Genomic DNA, 17,824 nt, shown 5'->3' on the forward strand with positions numbered 1-17,824 from the left:
AGGGCTTTGTGAGGCATGCTCGTGTATGTGTATGCCCTGCCCGGCCTGGCACCCCCGCGTCTCTACTCCCACTGCTTTCACCTGATGTGGCACAGCCTCTGTCAGGCCTGAGCGAGCGCCTAGCCAGCTCCGCTTCTTCAGGAGAGATGAAGGCATCTCACAGCTATGCTGTGGGGGTGGGGGAAGCTAGCAGCAGCCTAAGCCTGGAGCTATCAGAGGCTGGAGCTCAGAGCCAAAAGCCTGTGGGCTGGATAGGGTGGGTGGAAGCTTGGCTTAACTTGGCAAGACAACCGTAGCCACAGCCCTGCACTGCCACCCAATGGCTGGGGCCTGTCACTACAACCTTTAGTTCACCATAACCACAGCTAGTCATAATTACAGCACGCTTCAGTTGTTGTGAGTGCATGTCAGAACAAATTATGTAAGTAATGAGGCTGAAAACGCTATAGGAGTCGAAACACACTGCACTGCTAATGCTCATGCAGGGAGAACACAAAAACAAACAATAGAGTGCACTCATACAGAGATAGACCTAACCGAAATAACAAGCAACTGTGCACAGTAAGGAAAAGATTAATTATAAATTAACCCTCTCAGTTAGGTTGTCAGAGCCCGCCTCCTGCCTGGATTTCACTCTAATCCGGGCCGACGAGGTGCAGTGCCCTCTATTGTATGTGAGAATCACAAATCGCAGGAGGTGTTGTCTGGAGGAGAATTAATTGTGCATGTTTCACCACTCCCTTTTGTTCATTTTACTAAAATGTAGGCTAATTCCATGTAAACATGGCCGGTCTTGTTGACTCCAGCAGCGCGAGGAGAACAGACACAGATTCCTGAATGAATAGAGTGTGGCTCCGGGGTTAGTGGATTAGAGGCTCTGTGTTAAGGGCCTCTCCCGGGCATGCCTCAGGGACAAGGACATTATCCACATGACACATTACAAGCTCCGAGGCAGATGATTAAAATGGGCAGGGATCTCCGGATTGAACCTTTGCAGAAGTACTTTTGATGTGATCAAACTAGTTTAAAGAGGTTGGTTGTTAAGGTGTACAAGGGATATTTGAAGCTTCTAGTCTTGGTAAGAGACAGTTAGGCCTGGCTAGAGGGGAGAGGCTGATGTAACACTTTGACATAGCGAGTGTACCACCACTTTTTTAATTATTATAATTTTTATTGCATCTTATTAAGGCAAAAATCATAATATTCCTCCCCTAATTGGTATAGACTTGTGTTGCAATAGCTCCACGTGCTCTCATTGGCTGGCTGCATGGCTGGTTGGAGAAAACCATTACATTGTGAGGAAATATCCCGCGGTGATCTTTCCTCGATTTAGATCAGATAGCGGAGTTCGTCTGGCGCTGCAGTGCACTGTTGGGATGGTGGGACTGAGATGTTGGAGATGTGGAGGAGGGCTGTGAGATAGATATCTCTGGAGGGAGGTGGGGGAAGGGGGGGGGGTAGAGGTGGAGAGGGATGTAGCATCAGTGGCTGCAGTGATAAAGCTCAGAGCAAGGGGACGAGCTGGGAGTTCTGTGTCTCTGATGTCTGTGTGTTCTGTTGTGTTGCCCTGTGGTCCGCTCCTGAAGAGAAGGCCAACGATGGATGAGGCCTGTCCTCTCTGCGCTTTTGTCCTCTATGGCGGGTGAATCACACGCCTGTCATCGGTACAACACCACAGCCACCGAGCCCTTTTTCCTGTAGACGCACACAGTCGCTGCCACCGCTCCGTCCAGGCACAGTGTTACGATTCTTTGTGGCCGCAGTGGATTTACTCCTGAGGTTTTTATGGTTTTGAAGTTTAAGAGGCTTCATGAAGTCAAGTTTTCCAACAGCGAAAATGTCTCCTCATGTGGCTAAATGAGCCTTTGTCATTGCACAAGGCTAGTATTAGTACTACTGTGCCGTATTAGGGTTTGTGGTGAGTTGGGTTTTTCCTTATGTAAGTTGTGTTTAGGATGCAAATTGACACCATGTTTACATTGGCTGCTTGTGAGGACTTAAAATGGCCTCCTTCCCTACACACACACACACACACACACACACACACATATCCAACTCTGTAAATATTCAGCTAATGCTCTGTGGAAGTGAGGATTCAAAAGCCACCGGATGAGATGTTTTTAGAAGCACAGTGCTCTTTCATGTACCAACATGGATCCATGGTGAGGGTGTTGTACAGTGACTTGTGACAGCAAAATGTTGATTTTTTTTTATTTCTTTCATTCCCTTTTCTTCTCTGCAGCTCAAATCGAAATAATTCCCTGCAAGATCTGTGGAGACAAATCATCAGGCATCCATTATGGCGTGATAACATGTGAAGGCTGTAAGGTAAGCATCAAGAGACTGAACCTGTTTGTGTCATGGGAAGTAGTGTTTGTGTGTGAGTTTGTGTATGTGTGTGTGAGAGGGACAGGAGAGCTGATAGGGGAGAGATTGGGGGGGGGGGGGGGGGGGGGATTGAGGAGGTAAAGAAAGTTGCTTGCTAGGAAAAACGTTTGAAAATGTTGCTGAAGTTTTACGACGATTTGGAGAGGGACTGCGAAGTGTAAACACACGGAGCATGATCATTAAAGTGGTCAAGCACCACAGAGGACATCACAGAAAACCACAATTAGTAGGACAAAGTCATCCCTCTGCCTTGCTCTGCCTTTCCCTCCCAGGGACATGTCTTTTCACTGTGTTTTTTGCTTCTGCTGCAGCCTGCTCTTCTTGAAATAAAATGATCAAAAGGAGAGTGCTTTGAATTATAGCAGATTGTTGGCTGTTTGCTACAGTGTTGCTTCCATTGAAGCCGCCTTTTGTACTGTTTCAAATGCACCAGCCATTCACAGTGAGGGGAATTTTGTGCTTAGAGTGTATTCTTGTCCCTGTGCTTGTCACCAGGCACATCATTAGCATTCCTCAGCCAGCCTGCACCTTTGCTGTTTGCTCCTGCGTGTGTGTGTGTGTGTGTGTGTGTGTGTGTGTGTGTGTGTGTGTGGGGTGTATGTGGTGTATGTGTGTGTGTTAAGGAGAGAGAGAGAGTTCCTGTTCTTCCCAGTGCTCCTCTCCCTCACACAGGAGCTGGAAGGAACAAAACACTAAAGAATAAACTGCTGAAATCTATCTTTAATGATTGCTAATTAGTCCAAGGCAGAGAGGCCTTTAATGATATGTGCGAGTACAAAAGTTTGCACCATAAATCATAGCATTATTAAAGAGTGCTGCTTGTCACTGGCAGTTATAGCCTGTTTCCATAATGGCTTCCATTATAAAGCAACTTGGCAGCTGTCAGCTGTTTTCTTGTAATTAAACAGCCAATGAGCAGCTAATTAAGACATATGTGTATGGAGCAGTAGAGTGGGGCATGTTAATGATGTGCTGGAATCAATTCATTAAGTCAAAGGATGAGGAATCCAGTCGGTGTGCATTCGCAATCCTTTAGCACTGCACATGCCGGTGCTGCGTTAATCAACACTAATAACCCCAGTGAAGAAAAATACCATCCACTGTTATCATTCCTATCCAAACACACCACCCTCATGCTGTACACACTGCTGAAATACAGCGCTGTGTGAATGCCAGATATTACAGTGTAACAGCCAGGAAAATACCATCGCAGCAGTGTTATTATCTAATCTATTTTGGCAGCAGTAAAATAAAAATATCACCACTAGGAATACAGTAAATCACTATCAATCAGTAATGAATTTTGTCAGCACTGAAACGCCATGAAGACATGAATTGATCCTTCAGTCCCAGAACATTTTTCCACTCACAGTGGTTCACACAGTAACCTGAGGTGTTTCCGTGCCCCTTTCCTGTGCAGGGCTTCTTCAGGAGGAGTCAGCAGAGCAATGCAGCCTACTCCTGCCCCCGTCAGAAGAACTGCCTGATCGACCGTACCAGCCGCAACCGCTGCCAGCACTGCCGGCTGCAGAAGTGCCTGGCAGTGGGCATGTCACGAGATGGTAAGTGCTTGATGGGAGAGGTGGGCGGATGCGGCAGGGTGGCATGGTGAGTAGGGAGAGGTGAAGAGTCCAGGTTCAAGCCCCTGTGTGGGCAAGAATCTGCTCTTCTGAAGTGCCTTTGAACCAGTGCTTCAGGGATGCTGCTCTGGACTCTGACCAGAGCTTACTGGTAGTGTATATTTAGGGCTCATTATTTATTACAAAAACAGTCCATTGCTTTGAATTTAAATGAGCTGTATGGGACATTAAGAACATTAATATAGCAGCCAACAACTATTTGCTGTGTAAAGATATAGTGGATTAATGGCGTCCTGAGCAGAGAATAAAGTCATGCTACCTGTGTGTGTGTGTGTGTGCGTGTGTGTGTGCGTGTGCGTGTGTGTGTTGTAATCCAAACTTCTCTGTCAGTTGTTCTGGTCTGGTGTCCTCATACAATTGTTTATATGATATGTAATAAATTTGCACCCAGCAAATTAGCACCCCCACTGATTAGGTCAGGTTTAGGAAAAGAATCATGGTTGATGTTGCCACGTTACGCAGGTTAGGCTTAGGAAGAGAAACATTATTAGGTGTCGTCATGTTACATACTTAGCGTAAAGTCATGTTTGTTAGGTTTATGGATGCAAACTTACATAGGTTAGGTTTAGGAAAAGAAACATTGTTTGGAGTCGTCATGTTACGTACTTAAGCTAAAGTTACATGCTTAACGCAACGTGGCGACATACCTTATAATGACTCAGTGTTTTGTTGGTTTCACCAGGACACAAACACAGGTCTCTTGGGGGAAAGTCCTGTGTTTGTTTGACCAATCCACCACCCCAACCTACTTTCTTACACAGATTTGTGCTCTTTACATTACCTCCTTCTTTATACCCATCAGTGCATTTATCATGTGATCATAGCCTTAAGGATTAGTTATACAAATTGCTAGCTCATGATTACGATAATCATTATATGAATTCTGGTGCTCTAATTTCCATAGGTATTTGTACAAACACTGCATAAAAACAGAGTCATGTGGTAGATAATCCGGCTATATATGCATGTGAGAGCCTGTGAATACGTCCACTGGCTAGCTTATCGCCACTGCCCTACACTGCGCTTGTATGGTGGTTACCATTGATAATGGGATGGCATTGTATGCGAAGTGTGGTGGCCCCCCTCCGATATTTCCTCTGGTTAACAATGTTAGCTCTGTCAGCACTGTTGCCATTGTTAGCACTGATTATGGAGTTAAAACTGTTAGCTTTTCCACCTCCATGGTGAGAACTGTGTGTAGACAATCCTGCCCCAGACTGAGTCAGACATATGCTCTGAATATAGCATACAGCTTCTTTAAAAGACAGAGTGTAGACTGCATAAAAAATCAATTACACAAAAATCCTTGCGCCCAGGTAGGAATCAGAGTATTTTTCAGTGGAGAAAAAAAAAAAGTTAGTTGTTTAACTTGAAGTTGTTCATCATATTGATATGGTACTGTATACTGATATTTCGGTTTAGAGACAAAGAAAACACACACACTCACACAGATAATGACTGCCATTATTCTCAAAGAGACACAGCAGACATATCCCAAGAAAACGGTGACATGAACACATGCTAAGACGCCAGTCTGTGTTCATTGTCTGCCAGTAGCAGGTGAGTGCTTTGTCTGTGGGACTAATTTGTTGCTGTGATAGAAACTAGGTTTGATGAAATAGGAGGTTGTTAGAGGTTGTCATTAGTGCTGCTGCAGCTGAGATGCTGTAATGGGAGCACACAGGTGGGAATGTGCGCTGGAGGGCTCCTGCTGTGCCAGGCTGGTCCAGACTGGACTGGTCCAGACTGGGATGAGCTGAGCAGATTATGTCAGAACAAAGCAGATCTATGATGGAGTTTTTTTTGTTAAACACACACACACAGGAATTCACACAGACAAGAGAAAACCTGAACACGAATGCACAGAGGCATACATATCTGTATGCACACTGCCTTACTTAAACTCAGACACACACATGCATACATATTCATGAAAGTGAATGAACACAGAAGTACATTAGCACTTATGAGTGCCTTTGCATAGCCAGACGCACGCACACATATATATACACACACACTTAGGACGGACGAAGGTGACTCTTGCCTTCACTCAACACACCAGAGCCCATCTGCCCGCACTCTCCTCCTCGCCACTCCACTCGCTTTCCACTGTGCGTAGACAAACACACACACAGACACACACATACACACACTGTGACCGCCTGACATACTGCCAGGCCCCCAGAACTCTGGCCAAGGAGTCTCATTCTCAGCAACACTGTTTAGTCTGGAAACCTTGAAACAGGAGGCAGCAACTTAGCCTGTCTCATGTTTGAGTGGCTGGTAAGCTGTTAGTCACTTCCCACTTCTGCCTGTGTACTTATGAGGCTGTTCATTTTTGTAATAATCTCTGTCATAACTGATCCCTCCTGAAATATGGAGATTTGCTTTTTTTCATCAGTGTTATCTGTTAAGAGTATAGCACTTGTAATGTAATGTACTGTACATCAGTACATGGGAGTGTGATGCTAATAGCCGGCGTCTTTTGGTTTAATAGTAACGCACAACTTTAACATAGATTAGTGCTGTATTACCGTGTCAGGGGAGGGCACTGATTCAAAAATGATCTTTGAATGTGGTACACAATTTATAGCAAGTAGGGAATTAATGTGCCCCAGAAATCCCCAATTCAATCCTTTCCTCTCGTCTAAACAAGTCTCAGACGGCAAGATTTAGTTATTTCGTTAAAGGAATCAGAACTTAGCCAGCAGTAAGAGAGATAATACAGTTTGTTCTCAGACCACTTCCACTGTTTCAGGCATTTCCTAGACATGACTGTCAGTATCTAGCAAACTGTTGAAATAAGCCTTTTATGTTGGTAATCCACCCCACTGGTAAGATTATTTTACTTACTGGAGAGTAAAATGTTAAGACTCAACAATAAAATGAACAAAAATGCTCAGTAAAATGGCAGTAGCATTTTAAAGGATGTATAATTTGAGCACAGGTTGATTGTTTGTGGTGTTACACTTGATTCTCACATGTTTTTGTCCTGTTATTCACAGCGGTGAAGTTCGGCCGCATGTCCAAGAAGCAGCGAGACAGCCTGTACGCTGAGGTCCAGAAGCACCGGCTGCAGCAGCAGCAGCGTGACCACCAACAACAGCCTGGAGAGGCGGAGCCGCTCACACCTAGCTATGGCCTCTCAGCCAATGGCCTCACAGAGCTCCATGACGACCTCAGCGGCTACATGGATGGTCACACCCCTGATGGCAGCAAACCAGACTCGGCGGTCAGCAGCTTCTACCTGGACATCCAGCCATCTCCTGACCAGTCAGGCCTGGACATCAACGGCATCAAGCCGGAGCCCATCTGCGACTTTGCCCCCGGCTCTGGCTTCTTCCCTTACTGCTCCTTCACCAACGGAGAAACCTCCCCCACCGTGTCCATGGCTGAACTAGGTAAGGAGCAGGAGAGAGACAGGGGGAGACGAGAGGAGAGACAGCAAAATGGAGGAGGGGGGAGAACAACTCAACCGTGGGGCAAACGACACAAAGGTTGCTTAAAATAGCAGGAGGTTGGAGACTCATCTCCAACACTCATTAAAAGAGCCTCTTTTTTGTAATTAGTTTCCATTAATTAGGGCCAATCAGGATCCAGCAGGGCAGGCGTCTGGGGAAATCATTTTTTTAGGCTCCCCTGTGCCTAGGAACTCCTTTTAACAGATGTGTTTTCAAAACCATTTAAATTCTTATACTCAATATTTCTCTCAGAGAAAATGTGACCTTTGTTTCAGTGAGTAACGTGGTGCCCCTCCTCCTCTCCATGCATTTGTGTCATAACTAGATTGGCTTTGCCTCAACCTTAAGTTATGAGCTTCCTGCAGGCAGTAAAAGGAAATGTCAACAAGCCTTTTCCCAGTCAAAAAAGCCCACGCGTATCCGCCTCTCCTCCTTTTTGAAAGCTCGGTAAATAAATCTTCTTTTCCTGTGGCATATTTCATCAGCGGGGTCTTCACTTTCACATAGCTCTGTGAGTAACATTCAGATCTCAGCTGTGATCTTCTGGGTTTGTGACGATGCTACGATGGTTTGTGTTGCAGAGCACCTGGCCCAGAACATCTCCAAGTCACACATGGAGACATGTCAGTATCTGAGGGAGGAGCTGCAGCAGATGACCTGGCAGGCCTTCCTGCAGGAGGAGGTGGAGAGCTACCAGAGCAAGGTACCTCGACCACAGCCGGGCCTGTGCTGGCCTCCGCAGCACTTACAGTAATCAAATCCATTGTTTTAAAGCAGATAACCCATTCTCTGTCCTATCTGTTCTTAGCCCCGGGAAGTCATGTGGCAGCTGTGTGCTATCAAAATAACAGAGGCCATTCAGTATGTGGTGGAGTTCGCCAAGCGCATCGACGGCTTCATGGAGCTGTGTCAGAACGATCAGATAGTGCTGCTGAAAGCAGGTATGACAGCCTGTCAACATGGCCTGCTGCCGTCAAACTCACCCACCACCACCACCACCACAACCACCACCACCCCCCTCTGGCATTGTCACAAGGGCGTAGCTGACCTGACTGCACAAAGCCCTCATCTTCACACGCACAGACAGTGTCACAGAGAGGAGACCCCACCCTGCCTGTTTCCTCTCTCTGTCTCTGTCGCTCTCTGTTTTCTACTGTTCATTACATACATAGCAGCGATGGACACAGCGTTAGATAAGCAACGTGTTCCCGAGCTCAGATAATACCTATCGTGACGGCTGCCATTCCCCTCTCTTTCCTCAGACACCGATGATGTCTGCTTATTCAGACTGCTCTCATGAAGACATACTTGCAGAATATTAAACGCAGCGATGGCTCTCTGCACACTGTCACCTATATTTACGCATAAATATCGATGCTCAAACGCGCAGATACAAACATACCACACATGCGGCAAACAAACACCTCCCCTGGGTCTTTCCCTGAGTATTATTTACATTAGCACAGCCAATATGAATAATGAAATAAAGACTGAGATCCCTTGTCAGACATGACATTTTAAAACAGTAGCATCTCCCTTAGAGGCAGTAATGGCTTCTGTTACATTTTCTTGATCCTCTTATCCACTCCCACAGAGTGGTACAAAATTGCAGGATAGAATAAATTCCCTACCTATCTTGCTAAATAAAGGTTGAATGAATAAGCACTGTCACTACTGAATGAAGCGCAATTTTTATCTGGCATGTCATTATAGAAGAATAGCCTCCTGTCTATGATATTATCATCTGCAGAGGTGTTTTTTTTTCCCCTCTCTCCCTCTGACGGCAGGCTTCTTTATTTCAAAGTGGTTGTGTTACTCATATTGTAGAAGAATAGCACAAAGCACAATCATGTGTTTTGCATCCCTTACTGATGTGTAACTGTTAGGAAGAAAAAAAAAGAAAAGAAACAACGCTCAGATTCAGCATCTTGTTCCTGTCTGTCTCCACAGGCTCTTTGGAAGTTGTGTTTGTCAGAATGTGCCGTGCCTTTGACTCGCAAAACAACACAGTCTATTTTGATGGAAAGTATGCCGGACCTGATGTGTTCAAGTCATTAGGTAAGTGGTGTGTGTGTGTTTGTGTGTGTGTGTGTTGTGAGTAGGTGCGTGCATGTTTGAATGAGTTTGCACGTGTGTATTTGTATGCCGCTGTGTTTGTGTGTGTTTCTTACAGTGTCTCACTCCTTCCCTTGGTGTAATAGCCAAAATTAGAGTCTGCTGTTCTGTTCTACACAACGCTGAAGGGCTGGAAGCAAACACTGAGCACTCATCCCTGCCTCACCTGGCATTGCTGTCTCTGCAATGGTTATTTATGGTAGAACAGAGATGTTAGTGAGGCTCTGCTGCATATGGCTCCTGTAACTGTGGAATAAATAAAGCCAGACGGAGTGTCTTTAGGGAGAGCGCTATCAAAACCATCATTGATAGTCTGATATAAAACATCTCAGGCGAAAGCAAATAGCATTCGTGTTTGACTGCCATGACATTAGTAAGACTCTCCACCGTGGATTTTCCTCACATTTCCAACTGCCTTTTGACGGAAAAAATGTAAATGCGTCCCATGGTGGTGGTAAAAAAAAAAAAATGCTGAATTCTATTTCTTGGTGTGTAAGTTTGCCATCCCTTGTAACTCCCTGTTTGTGTGTGTGTGTGTATGCGAGTGAGCATGTGTATCTGTCCCAGCTTCGAGAGTCCCAGTGTCCTGTGTGTTCTGTGCAGAGGGGTCCGCAGCGGGGGAGGCAGAGTGATGGGCTTCCCGAGCCGCGGTGGCATCCGCCTGTCTCTCTCTATCCCTGATAATTGATTTAACTAAAAGCCTCAATAGTGACCTCATTTTGGCTTGCATAACACCACCCAACTGCCAAAAGTGACTCGTCTGGGAGGCAAAACTCAGTAAAAGCATTGCCTGTTCTGCTTAAGACGCTCCCATGTGCTGTCAGCATGCCGCTCTTTTTCATTCCTTCCCCTTCCTCTCCCCTCCCTGTGTGCCTCTCTCCCAATAAAGATCAAGAGTGAATGTTGTTCTTTGGTCTTCCTCATCCTAAGCCCTCTCTCTCTCTGTCCTTTGCTGTGGCAGGCTGTGACGACTTGATCAGCTCCGTCTTCGAGTTTGGGAAAAACTTGTGTTCTATGCACCTGTCTGAGGATGAGATCGCCCTGTTCTCCGCCTTTGTGTTGATGTCTGCTGGTAGGTGTCACTCACAGTGCAAAGAGAAAAGGGGGGGGGCTGCACATTCACCACGACAGGAAACGCGGTTGCCCTCCTGTTTTTCTCTGTCAATTAGTATCTTTTATTAGTGGCACTGCATCATTTCCTTGTCACACGAGCCAGACTGTAAAGAAGCGTGTGTGGTGTTTCCCGTGACAAAAACTTGTCATCATTTACCTTCCAGACCGGTCTTGGCTCCAGGAGAAAGTGAAGGTGGAGAAACTCCAGCAGAAGATCCAACTGGCCCTCCAGCACGTCCTGCAGAAGAACCACAGAGAGGATGGTATTCTTACAAAGGTACAGTGCGATGCCGAACACACTCCATCCATTATCCCTGAAAGTGGCTGTCTTGCTAAGCATGCTCTACCCTTGTAGCGCTGTAATCTCCCACTGTTTAGGATCTTTATCCACAGGCCATCAACCATTTTTTTTGTGCATTAGATTAAACTAACACAGATTTCAGGGGAAGCATTCATAATGTTACATGAAATGCCTTTTTATCAGCAGAGAAGTGGCAATTTATCAATTGTACCAGCTCCATAATATGAAGTGTCAAGTTTTCCTCGTGCCTGAGCGCTTGTCTCAATATTTACAAGTCTGTTTGCCCCTGTGTGAGAGGGAATACACTGTAGGGAGGAATGTTTTTCGCTACCATTGCTCCATGTCCTTGCCTCCCTGTGAATCTAAACAGCCTGTCTCCTCTCTCTCCACAGTTGATATGCAAAGTGTCGACACTGCGAGCGCTGTGCAGTAGGCATACAGAGAAGCTTACAGCTTTCAAAGCAATATACCCAGACATTGTGCGTGCCCACTTCCCCCCCTTATACAAGGAGCTGTTCGGATCAGACTTTGAGCAGTCCATGCCCGTTGACGGGTAGCAGCCCTGCCAGGTGCCAGTGTGCCCACCGTAGGGGAATGTGGAGGAGGAATCTGAGACACTTTATTGGTGCCCTGCACAAACCAGAGCGGACAGATGGCACGCTGTTCAACTTCTTCTTTTACATCGGAGGGGAGGGCTTAGGGAGTTGATTCTCAAGGTTTACTTTATTGAATTTTAGTTCTCTTTTGGAAGACTTGTGGGACCCGACACCCCATGGGACACGAAGAGGAGATAGGGACAAATAATTTCTGTCTGGTTGAACTTGGCCCTCTTTTGCGCATTTCTAACATGGAAATTAATTTCATCCCTTAATGTTCACCAGTATTTATTGCATCATTGCATTATAATGATTCATCTGTGTATCTGACTTGTAATTGTACAAACAATTACTGAGTCAATTACAGATTAAAATAGCTGAAATCTGTATCGGTATTATTATTTTTTTCAAATTACATTCCCAAAACAGTATTGTCACATTAAAAACTTTGAACACTTTTACCCCTGATATCCCCAAACAGCTGACAAATGCGCACACTTTGGTCAAGTTCAGCCCCTTTTTTCTCTTGTGTTCAGTCGTATCTTTTCGGACGCAGTTCTTGGAATGAAAACTCACAGCGACTTTGAGGGAGGGTCTGTCGGCATGGTGATGCAAATCGGCACCTCTCTGTGGACAATCGTTTAAAAAAAAAAAAAGAAACATAGAATTCTGGTAATTCTAATGACAAACGCAATGATTTTAGCTGTCAAAGACTCCATCCACCATTGTTGCATAGTGAAATCATGTAAGGCCATCTGCTATTAATCCTTCTCTGGACAGGTGCCCTGGAGAAGCACGGGGCACCAACACAATGAAAAGGGTCCATTCCACCTGTTTTATAATGTACTACAGGGTATATGGTCATAAGTACTTACTATACAGAAAAAAAGTAATGTTTATAGAATCTATTTTAAATAACATGTATGATATTAGTAGTTAGACCATTCTTAATTGTTGAATTGATAAGGCACTTTTATTTACACCTTTCTTTAATTTAAGACTTGTATATTTACCTAGTGATGTGTTGCATGTGCACAAGAAATACAAGTTGAACCATGGTCACAGAGGCTAGTCCTGGGAGCTGCGGATGATACTGGTCTGGAAGTGCAAGGGCTGTCTGTTAGGATTTGCTGGTGAGGCTGCTGGTTGGAGAACAAAGAGGCGTGCATGAGAAGGCAGGTTAGAGGAGCTCCGTCACCTGTTACCTCAACAACCGCCTGCGCGACACCTGTCAAAATGTAGCTTTGAAGCTCCTTTTAGCGAGAACGCACACAGCCGACAAACGTTGTAGTGACGTTGCAGTCTCGTGGCTTTCTTGATCTTTTGTTGTGTAAAAATACAAGGAAACTGACGTATGGCACGGTGAGACATTTGCGACACATTGGCTTTTATGTTTTTTTATATGACTCACTACATATTTGGTACTAATTTTACTTTGAAAAACCTTTCGTGTTATGTTAAGAAAGCCACAATGAAACATAAAAATCAAACGTTTCCCCAGCCAGGCCTCACAAATCAACGTTGAATAGCCGTATGGCCGGGCTGTGAAGATCCACACACACGTAGACTGTAATCCAATTGTTCCATCTAGTGGAAGGTAAAGAAACAACAAGCAAGCTAACAGCCTAATGACACAGACCCAAGGTCTAACCTTAAAGCACACTCGCGAGCCTCTGTCAAAGTGTTTCTTTTGAGTGACTTTATCTTGCCTTCTCACCACAGCCTCAGCCTCAGCAACGCCACAACAGGACACAGAAGGAACAGTGAAGGGAAAGTGAATATTCAAAGCCTTGTCTGGTATTAAAGCTTCTATTTTTGTAACATGTTTTGGTTAATAAACTCATGAAAGAGAACGAGGGAGAGAAAAAGATGTCAGGTAGCACTTAACTATATTCCTGCAATAATTAGACTAGCTGTTCTTTGTATGATTAGGGGAGAAACATAAAAATGGTAGGACAAGTGCTATTTTCAGAATGCTTTGTTGTTGTGCTTCTGTTTTGTTGAGTGTGTCTTTCTTGTCAGTGTGGTAGTAAAGTGGTAGAAAAAAAAAAAAAAAAAAACCCTGGATGTGCCAAACAGTAGTCGTTGCTTCCGCTTTTTCCAGTCTACTCGTCTATAACGTAGAATGGATTCCTAAGACATTCCAGCAATCTCAGTAGCGGCTTCTAGAAATATCTTTAAACAAAAAAAGAGCAAAAAGAAGAAAAAAAAAGACGAAAAAATGATATCCCTTTAGAAACCCAACAAAGCATGTTGATACATCTGTCACCAACCGTAACATAGAATCCAGTTGTATGTCTTTTGTTTTCTGTTTGCACACTATCATTCCTCTGCCGTGCAATTTGTACGAGGCGTTAATGCCTCGTGCTGTCACCCCTCAGGGAAGAGTTTCTTTTGCGCTTTCTGTTTGAGAGGACATTTGTTTGTACTCATTAGGTTTAGTTTGTGTTTTTTTCTTTTTGTCAGGGATGTTCCATGAGACGTGGTTGAGATTAACATTTGAATATTCATCAGAATTTCACATTATGGATGTCCTTAACGGGGCCCCCAAGCCACTCAAAGATCACTGCGCCCCTACGGTCAAGAAAATTTCATTTGTTTAAAAGAAAAAACAAAGCCCATCACTTTTACAAACCACAGTTTTATCAGCACACAGCATATTCCTGTCACACACACACAAAAAAAAATCTGTTTTGGTTTTAAAACGGTGTCATCAGGGTCTTTAAAAATGATAACCCTCTTTGTTAGAAAAACCAAATATTCTTATGCAATACTAAATCTGTTGTGTTTGGGTTGTAGTAGATATGCTGTACCTAAGTAATAATCTCTGTTTTGATCCAATGCTATTTTGGATATGCACAAGCCCTCTACGACTAGTAAACCTCAGTCTCCCAGCAAAAGAAAAACCCAGTCTGGAACACTGCTAGACAATCCAGGTTGAGAGGGCCCAGCGGCCCCCCGGCGAGAGCAGCGAAAAGAGGATGAGGTGTGAACGCTCAGGGAGGTAACAGGTAGACCGAAGAAGCAGCTCGCTTTCCTCTGGACAGTTGCATTTGATTATGTGAATTTATGAGGTCTTTAAAAAAGGAAAAAAAAAATCTCTTCAAAGCACTCGATTGATACGAAGAGGTGGCGTAGCACACTGAACACGCAGTGCAGCACTTACTGTTCAGAAAATAATTAAGAAAAGATGGAGGTTTGGCTGATATCCTGTTATTTATTTGCAAAAAAAAAAGGTTTGTTTCTTGAAAATGATTCCATTTTTTGAAGCTGTTGTAATATCGCTTGTCACATCAAACAATTCAGTATTTTCTCAGATATGATCAGTTTGAGGTCTACCACCAAAACGGTTCTGCTCTCATGAAGTGAAAATATGTTTTTTATTTGCATTCAAGTCGAAATGGTTGAGTGGCATGTAATGTGTTCAATATAAAACAAGCAATATGCCTTGTGTTACAATTACGGGTCTCTACAGTGCAGTCATCATCCTTTTTTTGAATTGACTTTACTCACTCAGCTGATGACGTTTACTCTCAGTCTAGAACAAAAAGCCCCATCACTCTTGTGTTCATCCTATGTACTGGTGTGGCTGCGATACTGGCAGGATAGCAGAAACTGGTCATCAAAACACACTTGTGTCTAACTATAAACTGCGCCTTCACACAGGCCTGTAAAGTGATGTCCTTCTGTATATTCTCACTTGAGATAATCCCGGTTTAAGTAAGGGATTGATGCTAAGTGTGCTATTCAATCAGTGTATAGTATACAGTAAAATGTGCTGGTCCTTCTGTCTCTGCTCTGTTGTCTGTTTGTACAAAGCAATAGTGTGTGTGTGCGTGTGTGTGTGTGTATGTGTTTGTTCTCACAGTGTGTGAATAAAATAAACCCCAGACAAGGCTTTAATAATTACAGAGGAACAGGGTTATGTGGACGAGGATTTTTATTTTGGACTTTTGAAAAAAAGTATTAAAAAAAAGGTTTTTGGAAATGCTGAGCTTGATCCATCCATAATAGGTGTAGGTTTTTAAAAAGCATGACATAATGCCTTCGACAATTCAGCGGTCTGCAGAGAGCTGTGAGGCGACATTGACCGGCTTCACAGCGAGAACACGCTTTGCTATCAGTTGGGACAGCGCGGCCACGGGCCTGAGCTGAGATGAACTGAAATGAATTCAGGAGCGCAAATTGTGAAAATGAGTCTTCTCGGGGGCCATAAATTGTGAAGATCAGTGTTATGTCACGCTTTCAAAAAAAAAGTTGTGCTGGAGTGTCGGTGTGTTACCCAGAATTACGAGTCAGTCGTCACATTTTTAAACAGAACTCATTTTTCCAAAGCACAGCTGATAAGGATTTATGATTAAAAATACGTTTAAGAATATAGTTTAAAAAGAAGAAAAAACGAAAAGCAACTTTTAGCCATAATCGAATGTCAAGCAATAATATATGTCTGTGTATTATTTCTGATTCTTTTGTGCATAATAGTCTTTGAACATCTGCATGTAAATACACCTCTTATTTATCACTTTTTTTTTTTTTTTTGGTTTATTTTGTGTTGATTTTTCGTGGATGTTTTTATGTTTCATCTGTATATTTGACCAGTTCTGTTCCCAGGTGGAGAACTAAGAACTTGACATGGCCTGTATGCTGTATATCTTATTTTTCTCACTCTCTCTCTCTCTCCCTCATTCTCGGCTGTTTATTCACCATATTTAATGTTATTATTGATCACGTGTATAAAGGTAGCTTTGTTATTTCTGTCTGTATAGGTAAGAGGAAAATACTGCTACTAAGGCCTACCCAGTGAAACTATTTATCTGTTTATCAATGACACCATATTGTACGATAACTCTGTTTCTAGTTTGCTTCCCTCCTTTAGGATTAGTTTGATAGAGATAGGGTGTGCTGACATTTATTTTGTGTTGCCCTGATGTGTGGTGCTAGGTAAGTTAATTTTGTGAACAAAGTATTGATTCCTAAGCCTGGCCGCCCTATTAGTCCATTCATTTCATTGCATATTAATGTATTATTGATATTAGGACTCAATAAATGATAATGATAATGAAAATTATAGTGGATAAAATTACCCAGCCAGCACCTGTATCAGTGTGCTCGTCTTGGGATAAGGCACTTATTTCCTTCTGACTTATAGCAAAGCTAGTATCTGCTAATTAACAAGCTATTTAAGGTTGCTTTTCTGGTTTGTGGAAAAATGATAATATTCAAAATGAAACAGCAGTATTGTGTTTTTTTCCCTTTGTCTGATTGTAAAAAACCACTCACTGAGGCTATAGTTTGTCAGGTTTTAAGATACTAAATATTTACCTCTCTTGTGTCTGCATAGTTCTTCACCTGATGCAGGGAAGTGGTGCTTGGATTTTATTAAACAGAGCCTCTGTATGCTTTTGTTATCCCCCATTTTAGACTATCCCGACACTGGTGTCTGCAGACCAGTGGCATAAACCTCTTGCACCACATGAAGTGTTACAAATTTACATGAAAGAATTGCCATTCGAGGACAAAGTCGACCTTTTTCTCTCCACTCTGTAGCAAATATCAGTGAGAATATGCTTGCAATAATACACAACGTATCACACTGAGTGCCTCTCGGTGTAACAAGATGCATACATGGTTTCGATTGTCTTGCTTTTTGTGTTTTTTTTTCCACGTGTACTAAAGTGACAATGTATTTTGTACATGAGGAGGAATTCTCAGCTCTCACATGCTTCAAATGTTTTTTCAGATTCTTTCTTTATGTGATGTTAATCATTTTTCACGTGGGTTGATGCGTTTTGTTAAAGGGTTTCAATGTATAGATGGTCCGTTTAGAGTGTACCTGTCACCCCTCACCTTTGGTTTTTTTTTTGAGAAACGTTAATTGGGAAGTTTGTCTCATGTTGATCTTGAATGGTCAAATAAATGCTCGCAGACAATACTGCAGAAATGTTCACTTTTTTTTTCTATCAGGCAAAAAACAAACAGGCGACCCACATTTCTTCACTTTCTGTTTGTTTTATATCAACTTTTTTTTTTATTTTCACTGAGATTTACTAATGCATTGTATATCAAGTAGTTGTTTGTAAAAGAGGCATACAACACATCTGGATTTCTTTAATGTTCTGTGTTCAATGTGCGCTCAGTCGGCTGGGGGTAACTTAACATGACGGGTGGGTGGAGCAGGGGCGGATTCTTTTTTTTCCATGCAAAAAGCAG

At 43.4% G+C, this 17,824-nt stretch overlaps 1 protein-coding gene across 2 annotated transcripts in view; it reads left to right on the forward strand.

The window, feature by feature from the left end:
* Positions 1-17,571, forward strand: part of roraa (RAR-related orphan receptor A, paralog a) — a 218,369-nt gene extending 200,798 nt beyond the window's left edge. For both annotated transcript variants that reach the window (XM_049574226.1, XM_049574227.1), the window contains 9 exons: positions 2,243-2,328; positions 3,809-3,950; positions 7,034-7,429; positions 8,071-8,192; positions 8,298-8,430; positions 9,440-9,547; positions 10,566-10,676; positions 10,882-10,994; positions 11,411-17,571. In XM_049574226.1, the coding sequence (XP_049430183.1) occupies positions 2,243-2,328; positions 3,809-3,950; positions 7,034-7,429; positions 8,071-8,192; positions 8,298-8,430; positions 9,440-9,547; positions 10,566-10,676; positions 10,882-10,994; positions 11,411-11,575 (1,376 nt within the window). In that variant the 3' untranslated portion in view covers positions 11,576-17,571. The remainder of the gene's footprint in view (positions 1-2,242; positions 2,329-3,808; positions 3,951-7,033; positions 7,430-8,070; positions 8,193-8,297; positions 8,431-9,439; positions 9,548-10,565; positions 10,677-10,881; positions 10,995-11,410) is intronic.
* The last annotated feature ends 253 nt before the right edge of the window (positions 17,572-17,824 follow it).

Source organism: Epinephelus fuscoguttatus, linkage group LG4 (genome assembly GCF_011397635.1).
Source record: "Epinephelus fuscoguttatus linkage group LG4, E.fuscoguttatus.final_Chr_v1".
Taxonomy (NCBI): Eukaryota; Metazoa; Chordata; class Actinopteri; order Perciformes; family Serranidae; genus Epinephelus; species Epinephelus fuscoguttatus.